Source organism: Xenopus laevis, chromosome 1S, assembly GCF_017654675.1.
Source record: "Xenopus laevis strain J_2021 chromosome 1S, Xenopus_laevis_v10.1, whole genome shotgun sequence".
Classification (NCBI taxonomy): domain Eukaryota; kingdom Metazoa; phylum Chordata; class Amphibia; order Anura; family Pipidae; genus Xenopus; species Xenopus laevis.
The window spans coordinates 25,683,237-25,697,635 of NC_054372.1; the positions used below are offsets into that span (position 1 = coordinate 25,683,237).

The 14,399-nt window shown below is 41.0% G+C and overlaps 1 protein-coding gene across 14 annotated transcripts in view; it reads right to left on the reverse strand.

Annotated features, from left to right (window-relative positions):
• Positions 1 to 489: 489 nt before the first annotated feature.
• The window catches only part of apbb2.S (amyloid beta precursor protein binding family B member 2 S homeolog), a 162,533-nt gene continuing 148,623 nt past the window's right edge, over positions 490 to 14,399 (reverse strand). For 8 of the 14 annotated variants that reach the window (XM_041579436.1, XM_041579441.1, XM_018243104.2 and 5 more), the window contains 6 exons: positions 10,559 to 10,673; positions 9,874 to 9,961; positions 8,160 to 8,246; positions 7,813 to 7,928; positions 2,774 to 2,950; positions 490 to 962 (listed from right to left, as the gene is read on the reverse strand). In XM_041579436.1, the coding sequence (XP_041435370.1) occupies positions 795 to 962; positions 2,774 to 2,950; positions 7,813 to 7,928; positions 8,160 to 8,246; positions 9,874 to 9,961; positions 10,559 to 10,673 (751 nt within the window). In that variant the 3' untranslated portion in view covers positions 490 to 794. The remainder of the gene's footprint in view (positions 963 to 2,773; positions 2,951 to 7,812; positions 7,929 to 8,159; positions 8,247 to 9,873; positions 9,962 to 10,558; positions 10,674 to 14,399) is intronic. The other 6 variants (XM_018243108.2, XM_041579435.1, XM_041579443.1 and 3 more) reach the window with 1 other exon arrangement.

Consider the following 14,399-nt stretch of genomic DNA (forward strand, 5'->3'; position numbering starts at 1 on the left):
ATTTCCGAAGTCACCCGAAGTTTCCTCGTGAGGCAACATCAGGCGACTTCGGTAATCGAAGCGCCGTGAGTGCATTGCCGCAGGCAATTTTTCATTTTTACAGACGGAAGGCAGTTCAGGGAGATTGTCGCCCCGAAGAAGAGGCGATTAGTCGCCAGGCAACTAAATCTCCCCGAATCTGCCCATGTGCTAAAGCCCTTAAGGTGAAACTTGCATTTGCTATAAATCAAAATCTTTGAGCATGAAAATAATTAAGTGCCGTCGGGTCTGGTTAGAGAAATCCCAGGGAGTGACTTTGGCAACGCATGATCTTTACCTTCCATCAGGTAACAGCTACCTCCATTGAGGACATTATGGCAGCATTGAGTGAGTGAGGCTTATTAGATGTTCAGCGATGAAATGAGGCAGTGAACTAGGGGCGGCTGAGTAATCCTTAACATTGAAGTACTCCATGGCATTCACTACTAGGAGAGTGCAGAGAATCTCATCTCGTCATGAAATGTTCATCGTATTTACAATCTGAAACAGAATATCCAATGCATGAAATGACAACCACTGACAGGGAAAAGGAAAAGTTATGAGTAGATATAGATTTAAATTCATGCTTCTTTTTGCAGTACGCCATGGTGTCGGAGAACAAGAACATGCTCGTCGAACAGCGGGTAAGGGTTAAGTTCTCTGAAGACAAAGCAGCAGAAAGATGACTGTACTGCGCCGCTGTCCTTGAGTGCGCTACTTTCACTTTAGTGATGACGTCATACTCAAGTGATGACAATTCAGCCCTTTGCTTGTGCTTATGGCATGTCGGCAACGGGACGTTTCTGTTTCAAAGTGTCAATTAGGGACAAAACCCCGCGTTTTACGCTAGTTGTAACTCTTCGGGTCACAGAGTCCAATGGAGGAGGTGGAGGCGGTGCCTTCTGAGAGGGAGGCCTGGCAACCAGGCACTTCTGATACCGCAACTGCAAAAACAAACACAGTCTGAGTGTTAATGGTACAGTAGGCCAATAAATGTTCTCCCGCTGTGTGTGTGATATGTAGTGAAGTCAGCGTACCTGCTAAAATGATATCCTCACCTGAGGCCATTTATGTTTGTACTATATATGGCAGCATATAACCTTGATGCCATGTCTTAGCTTAAAGGAGAAGGAAAGGCTAAAATTAAGTAAGCTTTATCAGAAAGGTCTATATAAATACACCAGTAAACCCTCAAAGTAGTGCTGCTCTGAGTCCTCTGTCAAAAGAAACACTGCATCTCTTTCCTTTTATTGTGTACACATGGGCTTCTGTATCAGACTTCCAGTTTTTAGCTTGAACCTCCAGGGCTAGGGCTTGAGCATGCTCAGTTTGCTCCTCTCCCTCTCCCCCTCCCTCCTTCCCTTCCTGCTGTAATCTGAGCCCAGAGCTATGAGTGAGCAGGGAGAGACTCAGGCAGGAAGTGATGTAACACCAAGCTAATATGGCAGCTGCTATCCTTAACAGAGAGAGTTACTAGTGCTGTTTACTCAGGTATGGTAAAGCATTCAGCAGAATAAATATAGTGTTATAGCTTGCACTGTTGTGGCTAATCTATTGGCAATAAACTGGCTCATTAGCTTTCCTTCTCCTTTAAGACATATGTTGCCCATGTTAAAGCGGGTGATTTATGGACTTTAAATACTTTTGGTGTTTTTGGAGTAATCATGCAAACCAGTCAGTTCTTTGTAGCTGTGAGATGACGGACGCATGAGATATTTCTCATTAGCTATTCTACAGTATTGCCCCATTTTTACGTTGAATAAATGTGAAAATCTTGTAGCTGACCTACTTTACAAAGCCCCCACACCCAATCATCATCTGCTTTGTCCTTACCATTACCCATAACTTTCCTCCAGAGATCTTCTCCCGCTACTATACACCATTTCCTAAGAGCATTCAAGCAAATTCCATATGTCTCCACTGAAAATATGCACATCTCATAATCATACTTTATCGTACAATTATTCTGCTCGACAAACAAAGCAGTCAGGGCATTGCGTGGTGTCTGCCCAGCAGCTCCCTTCTCTCAATATATTCATTTGTACCAACGAGTAAGCAGTCGCCCGAAGAAGGGGCGATTTGACGCCGGGAGACTAAATCTCCCGGAATCTCCACGTGTGTCTCTGCCCTTAAGGTAATGAAAATATCATGTACTGTTGCCCTGCACTGGTAAAACGGATGTGTTTGCTTCAGAAACACTACTATAGTTCATATAAACAAGCTGCTGTGTAGCAACGGTGGGAATTGAAAAAAGACTATATGGCACAGGATAAATAGTAGATATCAGACTACACCATTGTGTTGTACAGGTCTTATCTGCTGTCTGCTGTTTAACCTGAGCCTTTGAATGGCTGCCCCCATTGCTACACAGCAGCTTATTTATATAAACAATAGTAGTGTTTCTGAAGCAAACACATCAGTTTTACCAGTGCAGGGCAACACTGCATTATGTTTTTATTCATTTAAAAACACTTATTTTTTTATGTTACTGTTCCTTTAAATTAAGAAATATTTATGGTTTAAAAGGGGTGTTAGTTAGGTTTACAACATAATGTTGCATTAGTGCTCTATGATTAAGAAAATATGGAAACCTGACACCCAGTTAACCCAAGATCAGTTTAGAATTATTTATATCATTTTTATTACTATTGTCTATTACGGTAGGATGTTTCACTTCCTTATATGGGGTTATGGTGACCAAACCACCTGTTTTTGTTTCCCAACCCATAAGTTTAGGACCCCTGTGTTAGATTACCATGCATGCAGCTTGGACGGCTTCAGAGACGCTTGCTGCATTGGGCTCACACCAAAACACGTGAGTCTCGAAATGCTGATTCCCAGAATCCATGATGAAGGCGAATGTACGAACGTCTTTCCCAACTCCCATGAAGGACAGGAAGCGAACTCTGCATTCCACTATGACCTCTTCGTCCTACCAAAGAGAGAACCACAGGTAACTGAAAGGTAAGAACAGTTTGTCTTTTGTCTGTAGGGGGCAATCTCTTGCCACTTAGACTCAATGCCAAGAAATCACTATTAATGGTACATAATCTTCCCACTAACTGAAGATGGACTTCTAAAACAAGCGCATAGTTGGGAAAAAAAATCAATCTCAGGTCAAAATCAAGCTGAGCGATATTCTAGCGCACTGAGAATGACACATGAGTGCAACAAGCCTTAAAGGGCATGTAAAGTCTAAAATAGAATAAGACTAGAAATGCAATATTTTGTATACTAAACATAAGCATGAAGTTACTGCACCACAAGCCTAATCAAACAAATAATTGATCTTTCAAAGTTGGCTACAGGGGGTCACCATCTTGTAACTTTGTTAAACATCTTTGCAAGATTAAGACTGTGCACATGCTCAGTGTGGTCTGGGCTGCTTAGGGATCGTCATAAACAAAGCTGCTTGAGTTCTGCATGGCTGGGAAGTAAGGTGGGGGCTCCCCCTGCTGTTCATAAGTATGATTGTTTCCCTGCTCAGCAGTTAGGGACCGTCTGACAATTCCTATCCACAGCAGTAAATGAAGGGAGAATTTCACTGCATACAGTTAGGTTTCTTATAAAAACGGTACACATTTTTTAATCAAAGTATATTGGAGATAGGTTTCTTTTTCATTAAAGAAAGTAAAAATGGGATTTTATTTTTTTGCCTTTACATGCCCTTTAATAAATAATGGCCTTTCTCGCAGAGATGACAAACATCTTGATATCAAATGATTATTCCATGTCTCAAAGCCTCCGAGTTGGTTGGTACATTGCTGCATTAACAGCAGCACCTTATCATACAAAAGGTAATGAAATGTGAACGGTGGGATTATAGAGCCGCAGGTTTATCGGCAGTAGCAGGGAACATCTGTGAAGGATGACTAAAGAGTCGGCCATTGCTGATAAGGAAATCATAGGGCAGGAAGCAATTACAGGGAAAAGTTCATGCCAAACAAATGCAGCAACCTGGGAAAAGAAACCAAGTGGAATATTCTCACTTTTGAACAGAGTTCCATATGAAATATCAGTATGTTAGATGACATTTAGCGGCACGGGGATCTGTTATACGCAAGGAAATTGATTTGCCGTTGGTTGCCCAATGATGAAATTGCTTATATTTTATTAATGATCTTGATGCTGAAAATCTCATCTCTTTATTTATTCATGATAAAGATACAGGTGCACAAATAAGAGCTAAAAGTAGCAAACTTTGTACGTGTACACCAGCAAATAATAACTGCTGATTGGTTGCTGTGGGTTATATGTCTGATTTACCCATAGCTTGATTAAAGGCCGCACTGCCTGAAATGTTGCTGTAATGTCCGTGCACCAATAAAGGCTTTTATATTCAGAATTGAGTTGGTGCTGTTCTAACTCTTCTACTAATACTGCCAGTGGAAAGTGGCCATTGGAAAATGTGCACCAACAAAAGGAAAAAGGTGATTGTCGTGCTGACTACTTGCTTACTGATTTACACATACATAAATGCACTGACCGAGGAATAGGCAACCTTTTGGCTTCTCCCTTGCATCACACCACATGATTGGCCTTCAAAGCAGTTACGGATACCAACTTGCTGGAGGGAAAATAATTACTAGCAACAAAAATGTCACCCATGAAAGGGAGGCGAGCGCAATGTTGCCTCTTCACAGATCAAAAGATAAATTCTAGATGATGAATTCCATTGAACATTGAAGGTTTCTGAACCAGGGATGATAGTAGGATCCAGAAAGGACGTGCAATGTAATGTTTTAGGGTCACAGTTAGGGCTAAAAGACACAAGCGACTTCCAGTCTACAAAATGTTGAGCATATGAAATATTTTACTTTGTTGTATGTCACAATTTCCAATAAATATAAACCAGGACATGCAAACATGTATGAGATGTGTTGTAATCAAATTCTCACATGTAACAAATTCATCAAGTAGTTTGTCATCACCCAAAGATATCCACTGAAATATGCTGGTTGCCTGTCTAGTTTAGCTGTATAAGAACATGTACATGTATCTATAACTTTCTTTATTAGAGATGACACTTATTATGCACTGAAGGCTGAGACCATTCGGCCATGATCTACATAAAGTGGCACCAACATCTGCCAGGTGTGAGGACTTCAGCCAATGAAATTACCAATCCATAAAGCACAATAAAATGTTGTTTACATGTAATATGGACTAGTCAGTTGGTTCACTACATTCATTGGGGTAAATTTACTAAGCGGCGAAGATTTGCCAGCGACGGCTTCCCACCCATCGATACACTTCGCTAGGCAAAAATTTGCTCAGACAACAAATTTTTGCTAGCGTTACTTCAGCAATCAAAGCGAAGATGCGCTAGCGTTCAATTATGTTACGCCTGCGCCCGTTAGTAAATCGGCAAAGTGCCTGAAAGTGGTAACGCTGGCGAATCTGCCCCTTAGTGAGACTCAGTACATAAGCTGCCCATAAGCCCTTGTATAAACCACACTTTGCATAATCAGTTCCATTTCCCATCCTCTCATTTCCTACCAAAATCTCAAGATGTCACTTTCCATGAACAGCAAAAGCAAACCACATCCAAAACTGATCTGTTTTAGAAGTTGAGCGCACATGTGCTCAACTTACATGTGCTACATGTGCTCTTTCAAACGACTACTACTTTATCATGTGTCTGCTCCATAGGGGACAGTAGTAATGTTACTTTGGCACAGTGAAAAGCACTTTTTTGATCCTGGCCCAAACTGTCCATAATTCTAGACCAGTTGCATTTCATAAAATGTGCTGCATTTACAAGTCACATAACAGAACAAAGGACATGAATAAGAAAAATTGAGAACCATTTGTCTGAGGGGGGAACTATCACAAAATGCTAATTTAATTTAAGATTCATCTCACTTTCTAAATCTCACTTTCTAAAATCTTTAATCAATTCAACATGCAGTACTGTTTCTAAAATAAAGAAATGACTCTTTCTCCAACCCACTCTCTTCACCTGTCTTTCTTTCTTCTCTCTCTTTTTAAGGGAGTTGAAGTCAGTGTTGAATTAACATTTAGGTCTAATCGTTTCTTTGAGGGGGGCTGCTTTGTCTAAAACGGGTAGGCAACCTGCGGCTCCGGAGCCTCGTGCGGCACTTCATCCAGCTTGCTGCGGCTCGGTCTTGCGGCTTTGCCTGGCACGTCGTCTATACAGCCTTCACACCTGCTGGCGGCTTCTTGAGTGTGCGACCGCGGTAAGCTAATGGTTAGTTTACCGCGGTTGCACACTCAGGAAGCCACCAGCAGGTGCAAGGACTGTATAGACGTCCCAGGAGTGACAGGCAAGACCGAGCCGCAGCAAGATGATTCATCATGGTCCTTACCGCGGTCACACACTCAAGACGAGAAGGAAGATCAGCATGGAGTTTCAAAAATAGAAGTCACATTAACCAGATGAGAACACTAGCATTTAATAGGGCTATTCAGTGTTTAATTTATTTCAAAGTAGCCCTACACATACACACTGCACTTCTGTTCGTTGTATTCTGTAACAGTTAAAATTAAAAAAAGGTTAAAACTTTCAAAAGTTTATAAGCGGTGTTATGTTTTGCGGCTCCAGACTATTTTTCTTTAGTGGAAGAGGGGGCAAAATGGCTCTTTTGATAGTAAAGGTTGCTGACCCCTGGTCTAAAAGGTAAAGGAAGAGCTTTCTCTTTTCAAGATAATCAGAAATACTGTCTCTCTTCATGCAGGATTTGTGCCAGAGTCAGTTATTTTGTTAGATTTTGTTTGTGCTGGGGTTGGTTATTTAATTTAATTTAACTTTTAGTATGATTTAGAGAGTGATATGCTGAGGCAATTTGCAATTTTTTGAGTTATTTATCTTTTTATTCAGCAGCTCTCCAGTTTGCCATGTCAGCAATCTGGTTGCTAGGGGCCAAATGACCCTAACAACCATGCTTTGATATGAATGAGAGACTGAAATATGAATAGGAGAGGCCTGAATAGAAATAGGAGTAAAAAAGTAGACACTAAGGGGCAAATTCACTAAGATTCGTAGTTGCGCCAGGCGTAACTTCGCCACACTTTGCCAGGCGTAGTTTGTTTAGCGATCCGCAAATTCACTAAAATCCGAAGTTGCACTCAGGGGTAGCGTAAGGTTGCGAAGTTGCGCTAGCGTTGATTCGCTAAGCGAAGCGAAGTTACGCTAGCGATGGTTAATTTGCATATGTCGCCAAATTCAAATTTCAATGGAGGAATACGTAGAATCACTACAAATGCCTGGGAAACCTTCAAAACATCAAATAAAATTTTATTTTGCCCTACACATGTGCCCACTGTATAGTTAAGTTGCCATGAGTTAGGAAATGTTGGGGGGAAGGAGGGGAGCCCCAAAAATTTTTTCGATCTTTTTCAGCCTATCACCCATAATATTGAAAAAACGCCAGCTTTTTTTGGGACTTAGAAAAAATTTGAACTTTTTTTGAAGCAATCCCTATCTACTCTATTGCGCCTCGCCTGGTCTGAGGTGGTGAAGGAAGTCTAGCGTAAAAGGTAGCGTTCAGAACAATGCGCGCGTTCGTGAATTTGCGTAGTTACGTCCATTGCACAAATTCGCCAGGCGTAAGGGTGCGAAGTATCACTAGCGAATGTACGTCAGCGTTCGTTAGTGAATTTGCGATGTAACGAAAATGACCAACGCTAGCGAATTGACGCTAGCGTTAGGCGCTTCGGCGCTTAGTGAATTTGCCCCTAAATGTGTAGCCTTCCAGAGAATTTGTTTTCAGATGGGGTCAGCGACCCCCTTTTGAAAGCTGGAAAAAGTCAGAAGAAGAAGGCAAGTCTCACCTTTTCTTTTATCACTGTCACTGTTGCATCAGCCACATTCATGATAACAGGAGTCCCGTCTTCCTTGTTTGATGGGGTCAAAAGACTTTCAATGGCATCATTCAGGATTTCAATACCTATTAGTAGTAAATAAACAACACCAACACAATCGCATTATTCTGATGAGAAATTCCTCGGTAATGCTTTGCTAAAGCTGCTTATGACGTATTCTTCATAAGAAATAAGATACAGAGCAAATGTACCTGAACAGGTCTGCTCTGAAGGCAATGGCACATGAGTATTTAGATCACTGCTGCACCCACACTTATTATATTCCTTTAAATTACAGGATTTATGCGGTAACTTACCAATGGGTTTAGAGACTTCTATCATTCCCAGATACTGAACATGAAACTTCTGTACAAGCTCTGTCTTTGGTGTTGGAAATTCTACTGCTTGGGAGGAAAAGGACTGGAGTTAGAAAGGGATTACTGGGAAATAAACAATCACTTTAAATGTATGTGAAGCTTCTCTCTGAAGGGTATGATCCTCATAGATTACTTGTCTACTGGATTCTGTTGGTGGAATACATTCCCTGCAAGTAGGGTTGCCACCTTTTCCAGAAGAAAATACCAGCCTTCCTATATATTTATCATTTTTCCCTATAATAACATTGGGATCAACCATAATTTTTACAGGCCAGGCCTGTAAAATATCAGCCAGGTGGCAACCCTACCTGCAAGCCCTGTAAGGCTTCATCTACATACCTTGGTCAGTCTTCCATCAGCCTTAATCAGATCTATACAGACACACTTGTGAGCTGGATCTGAATGCAACGTTCTAAACATCAATGTTTAAGCTATTAGGATGCAGAACTGTATTAAGGTCCGATGCTGCCCTAGGGAATCCGTGGAAGAGACTCTGCGATTTTTTTCTAAATATCAAAGAATAAATTTATAGGCACGCTTAGGTGCCTTAATATAAATATGGCCCTGTTAGGATGTGCTTCAAAGCTATACAGACCCACATTTTTTACTTTTGTAAACCTGTAATCTGATTTCTATTATACTTCTGACCCTCAGAGAAAAAAAGATATGGGTGAAATTAAAGGGCTCAAAAGAAAAGACCAATAAATATATGGGATCCCTTATCTGGAAACCAGTTATCCAGAAAGCTCTCCCATAGACTCCATTTTATCCCAATATTCCAAATTTTTATAAAAGATTTCCTTTTTCTCTAATAAAACAGTAGCTTGTTCTTAATCCCAACCAAGATATAATTAATCCTTATTGGAAGCAAAACCAGCCTATTGGGTTTATTTCATGTTTACATGATTTTATAGTGGACGTAAGATATGAAGATCCAAATTATGGAATGATCCATTATCCAGAAAACCCCAGGTCCCAAGCATTCTGGATAACAGGTCCCATACCTGTATTAAGGCTAGTATGAGATTTTACTGGGAACTTCTCCCATTTACGGGCAACAATGAACAATATATTATCAGGCTTATGGGGGTCAGTAGATGCTTCCAATTATTGTCTGTATGGCCAAATAGTTGATGGAAGAAGAACCAAACTAGCCTCCTAGACCTGGAAAGAATGGTTTCATGGCCCACATTTCAATACACAGCAAACTGGGAAATTAAAAGTTCAAATTTTTTTTTTGTAAAAGCTGAATGTCTCGTTGCTCAATCATCATCATCTGTTCCTTCGACTCCCAGTGGAGTATAGAACATCCATGAAGACTCTCCATTCAGATCTATTTGTTGCTATTCTCTTGATCTCATTCCATGTTTTTCCCATCTTTATAATGTCTTCTTCCATTGATCTTCTCCATGTTTTTCGAGGCTGTGCCTTTCTTCTTGATCCTTGTGGATTCCATTCTAGGGCTCTTCTTTCTATAGATTCCTCACCCTTCCTGAATGTGTGGCTCAATAACACCATTATTTTATATTCTAATAAACCACTGCTTACTTTGCCCATTTAATTTGCTACATTATTGTTCTACATTGGGAAATTGCATACATATAACAAATGCTGTTACTACTGGCAGCAAGCCTCCTGGGCTAGCATCACGTACCCTGCAATGGGACATCTAGGCTGGCATGTGGCCTCTCCTGCATTGAGCTGCAAGCCGTAGCTTTGGCATTTTTCCTCTCTGCCATAATCTGTTTGGAAAAGCAATTGCATATTGATCAGAGCATGGCTGAAGGGCCAACATTTTAAATTATTTCATGCATGAATTTACTGTACAAGCACAAGAATATTTCACCATTATCTGTAACCTTTTCTTACACGGATATGGTTTCTGAGCAGAGCGGGGGCTGTAAATTATGGCACTTGCAAAACGAAAGAGATAAATGAATGTAATTGAATACATAACAGAAGAATCAGAAAAACATACAAAAGAAAGGTCTTTGTGGTGTGTCTAAGCTTTGTGTAAATGTGACTGATCAGCCCATGGGCTATTTGGTCAGGTTCTTGCAGCCTGTGGGTACAAACATGAGAAATGTGCACATAATACAGATGTGCCAGTCCAGTCTCAAGTTGACTAATTTGTAGCATTCTGTAGCCAGAAACTGGAGATTTGCCTACTGGATGTCCCTGATATAAACGGGGGTCTTGAAAAAAATATATATGATATATTCTCTCCCATAAATCCTGTCCTGGGTACCAGCTAAGACAAGCTTGGTCTATCCAGGCTTCATACCCAACACTGCCAGCAAAATAATGGCCTACCCCCTCCATCCGTGAGTCTTTCTTACCTTAGAACAGATTTCGTGAAGACTTGTAGCAATTGCCTTAGCTGGTGTGTCACACCGGAACACGTGACATTTTAATATTCTTGTATCTTTGTCTCTTGCCACATAAGCAAAGTCCCTGCGCAGAAAAAAAACGAGAAGTTTAAATATATATAGAGAGATGAACGGCCATTGATATAAATGTCATCAGACTGTAGTAGATGTTTACTTATTTTTCAGAGATTTTATTTTCCTTATAGTTTTAAGAAATAAATGGCTTAATATTCTACTGCAAGGCACCCAACCATGCTGTGTATCAGCTGTGCACAGCAAATTGCTGACTCGGTCTGGAACCAGCCAATTAGAAAAGGTAAATTTGTCAGTGACTCACAGCATCAGTGTGTTGGCTGTAGCTTGTAGAAAAGTTAGGTTGTAGAATTAATAAATGAACTGATAACTTCTAATATAAGTCTTGAGTGGGAGCACCCGGGAGATATATATCTATATCTATCTATCTACCTATCTATATATCTATTTATTTATTTATTTATATATATACACACACCTCTAAGGAAATAAAATATTGAACTATTTGTGACAGATTTATATAGTTGAGCTAATAATTAATATGAACAATTCTGCCCCATGAAGGTTCACATAATGAAAAATTATTGTGGAAATAAAGGTCCAGAATAGACATTATTCAGTACTGCTTCTGAGGGGTGAATATTGTAACAACAAAAAATAAAAACAGAAGCCCCACTGTGGGAAAGATCCCAAGATCGGGGGCAGTGGTGTAACTAGAGTGCGCCGGGCCCCAACTGCAAAAAAAACCTTCAGAGGGGCCCCGCGCACTCCTATGCCAATCATCCCGCCTGCATCCAGTCTGACTCCGCCCCCATCTGGACTCCGCCCATGGCTTGCCCCGACTTGCTTCCCCTTCCTTGCCGGTAAGAGAGCGTCTGGGGAGGAGGGTTTTTTTATTAGCTATATAGAGGAAGCAGACCACACAGTCCGGGCCCCCCTGCAACTGCGGGCTCTGCTTTCTCTATAGTTATGCCACTGATCAAGGGAGCATTTTACCCCATTACTCTCTCTGCAAGCTAACAGTGTGCATTGATGGAAAAAACACAGCTACGTCTGCCACCAGGACAAGTGATAAAGACATGAGATGCTCAGAGATGCCTATATTGGGCTTAAGTCACTGCAAAATGTAATTGTGTATTTTCCAGCAAGGGAGCAAATAAAACCTGCCACCCTGAATTGTGCATTGCAAATGAGCAAAACCCGGGTGTAATATATTTCCCCATGCAGCTTAATTGGAATTCCGGTTTCTTCATTGAGATGTAAGGGGTGCATCTCTGTGCTCATAAACATTGAGAGCGGCTGGAAATCCTGCTGTTATCTGTGAAGACATGACCAAGTGCACTTTGTGCCTGATCTATATTTCATACTTGGTGAGAAGAATTGGGGTGCCAGGCCCACTCTCATACACAATGCTCAGATCTCACCCCAGCAGATTCAGGGCATGACTGGCACTTGTCACAATTCCCATTGCTGCCACTGACAACTGATATGGTGGGAACTATAGCGAAAATGAAAATGTAATATATGTTTCATCATACTGAATTAAGAAAATTTCTAAATACAATCTATTAAATATTCTGCATTGTTTCTGAAATAATCAAGTTTATGTTCACTATTCCTCTCTCACATCTGTTTCTCTTCATTCTGTCTTCATTCAGCAGTTGGGTGTCAGATGAATGATCTTATAGGGGGGCTTCCTTTCCTAGCAGAAGTAGTCAGGGGCGATCCTGTCCATTTTGCCGACTGAGGCGGCCTTCATTTTGCCGCCCCCACCCCACTCATCTTTTCAGTGCTGGAGGGGGTCGGGCGGTCCATGTTGCGCTGGAGGGGTCGGGCTGTCCACGTAGCGCAGAGGGTGTCGGGGTGGTCCACGTCGCGAGTGCAATTTCGCTCTCTGCACTAAAAGAGCCGAATTTCCGGATTGAAAAACGGAAATTCGTCTCTTAGTTACCAGGAGCAGCATTTTTGTTGCCTTTGGCAACTAGGGGGGGCGCTCAACTCGCCTCATTGGTGGAGCACCCCTGGATGTATTAGAGCTCATTCAAATAACTGATTCCAGTACAAACAAAATCACTGCCTTTTGCACAAATCCTGCATGTAGAGAGACATGCTGTCTGGTGATTTTAATAGAGTGAGCTCTAATACATCTTCTAGGCAAAAGGAGCCCCCCTATAAGATATATTGGATTTAACTGTCAATGATTATCTGACACCCAACTGCTGCATGAAGACAGAATGAAGAGAAACAGATGCTGAGAGAGGGATAGTGAACATATACGTGATTATTTCAGAAACAATGTAGAATATTTAATTGATTGTATTTAGAAAGTTATGAGGAAGCTTTTATTAAATTGTCATTTTCGCGATCGTTCCTCTTTACAGACTATAGTAGAAGCATTAGATTGCAGACTTGTCCAAACGGAGACCAGTGTGCCAGATGTGGCCCTCCAGGAATGGAGATATCCATAGACCTCTTTGTAGGAGATAATACCTTTATAGTAATGCTGAGCCCCAAATATATAACATGGAAGAAAGCAAAGCTAATTGACAGCTCTAGTCTATTGCATGTTGTGACTCGAGTAACAAAACTGTTGTACAAGTACAGGCATCGGTCTTACTAATGACCTGGGTATGACAGAAGATATTTGGTATTTACTGATAAACCAGCAATCAGCAGTCATGTTGTACAGTGCATGGAGATGTCACAATATCCTGATAGCTCTTATAAAGGGCTGTAAGATTCCTCAATGTGCTTCAGCTTTGTGTTCATCTTTGTCGCTAGGGAAGAATGAAGCTCCTTAATGTGCTACTGGTCAATGTGCGAACAAGAGAATTGTGACGGGAATGTGTAATGCCAACTTTGTTTACATTGTGGTTTATTAGAAAGCAGTAAAGGGTAAGTAATGTGCACATCAGTCTTGTAGACATTACAGCCCTCCTAAAAAAAAGAAATTATCCAAGGGCAAAAGCGCCATTCTCTAACAATTGGGACTGTGACTTGGCCGTCTAGGAATGTTAATTGAGAACTCGCTTCAATCGATGGGGCTCTCGAGGGGCTCCCGTACATATCTGTCCTTTCCAGGAAATCATGGAGCAGCTTGTCACTATCCAAACGCTTTCACCTTGACCTTTCCACAGGAGCGCTGGGCAGCCATAAAAGCTTCATTACTGGCCCAAACCTCCCTGCTCACTCATTAGAAATACATTGAGCTGAATGGGGAGGTGAATGCAGCTGGCCTGGGATTATGTGACCGCCTACACAACACACAGCAGGCTACATTTGAGACTAGTTAGCAGGCTAGTTTAGAGATGAGTTAGCAGGCTAGATTTGAGACTTGTTAGCAGGCTAGATTAGAGACTAGTTAGCATGCTAGATTAGAGATTAGTTAGCAGGCTAGACTAGAGACTATAATTTATGTTGGTGCCAAAGAAATATGTAATTATGTAGGTACTACTACAAAACTAATTAATAATTCAAAGTCAAATATTATTAAAGTTAATCATGGAGAATATTTCAAAAAAGGAAAATGTGAGTATCCCCAAAAATAATGAATCAATCAATTAAAAAATTGAAAAATTTATTAGGACATCAGAGCAAGACCTAACGCGTTTCGTGCCTGCTGGGGCACTTACTAATTGTTTTCTGATTGGCTGTATGCTGTATAAAAGCTCATTTCCTGTGGGTGAGACCTTAGCCCATGATTAAGTACCTTGTTGGTGCGAAACGCGTAGGGCCTATGGAGATTAATTTATACTTTTAATTATGACCACTAAAGATT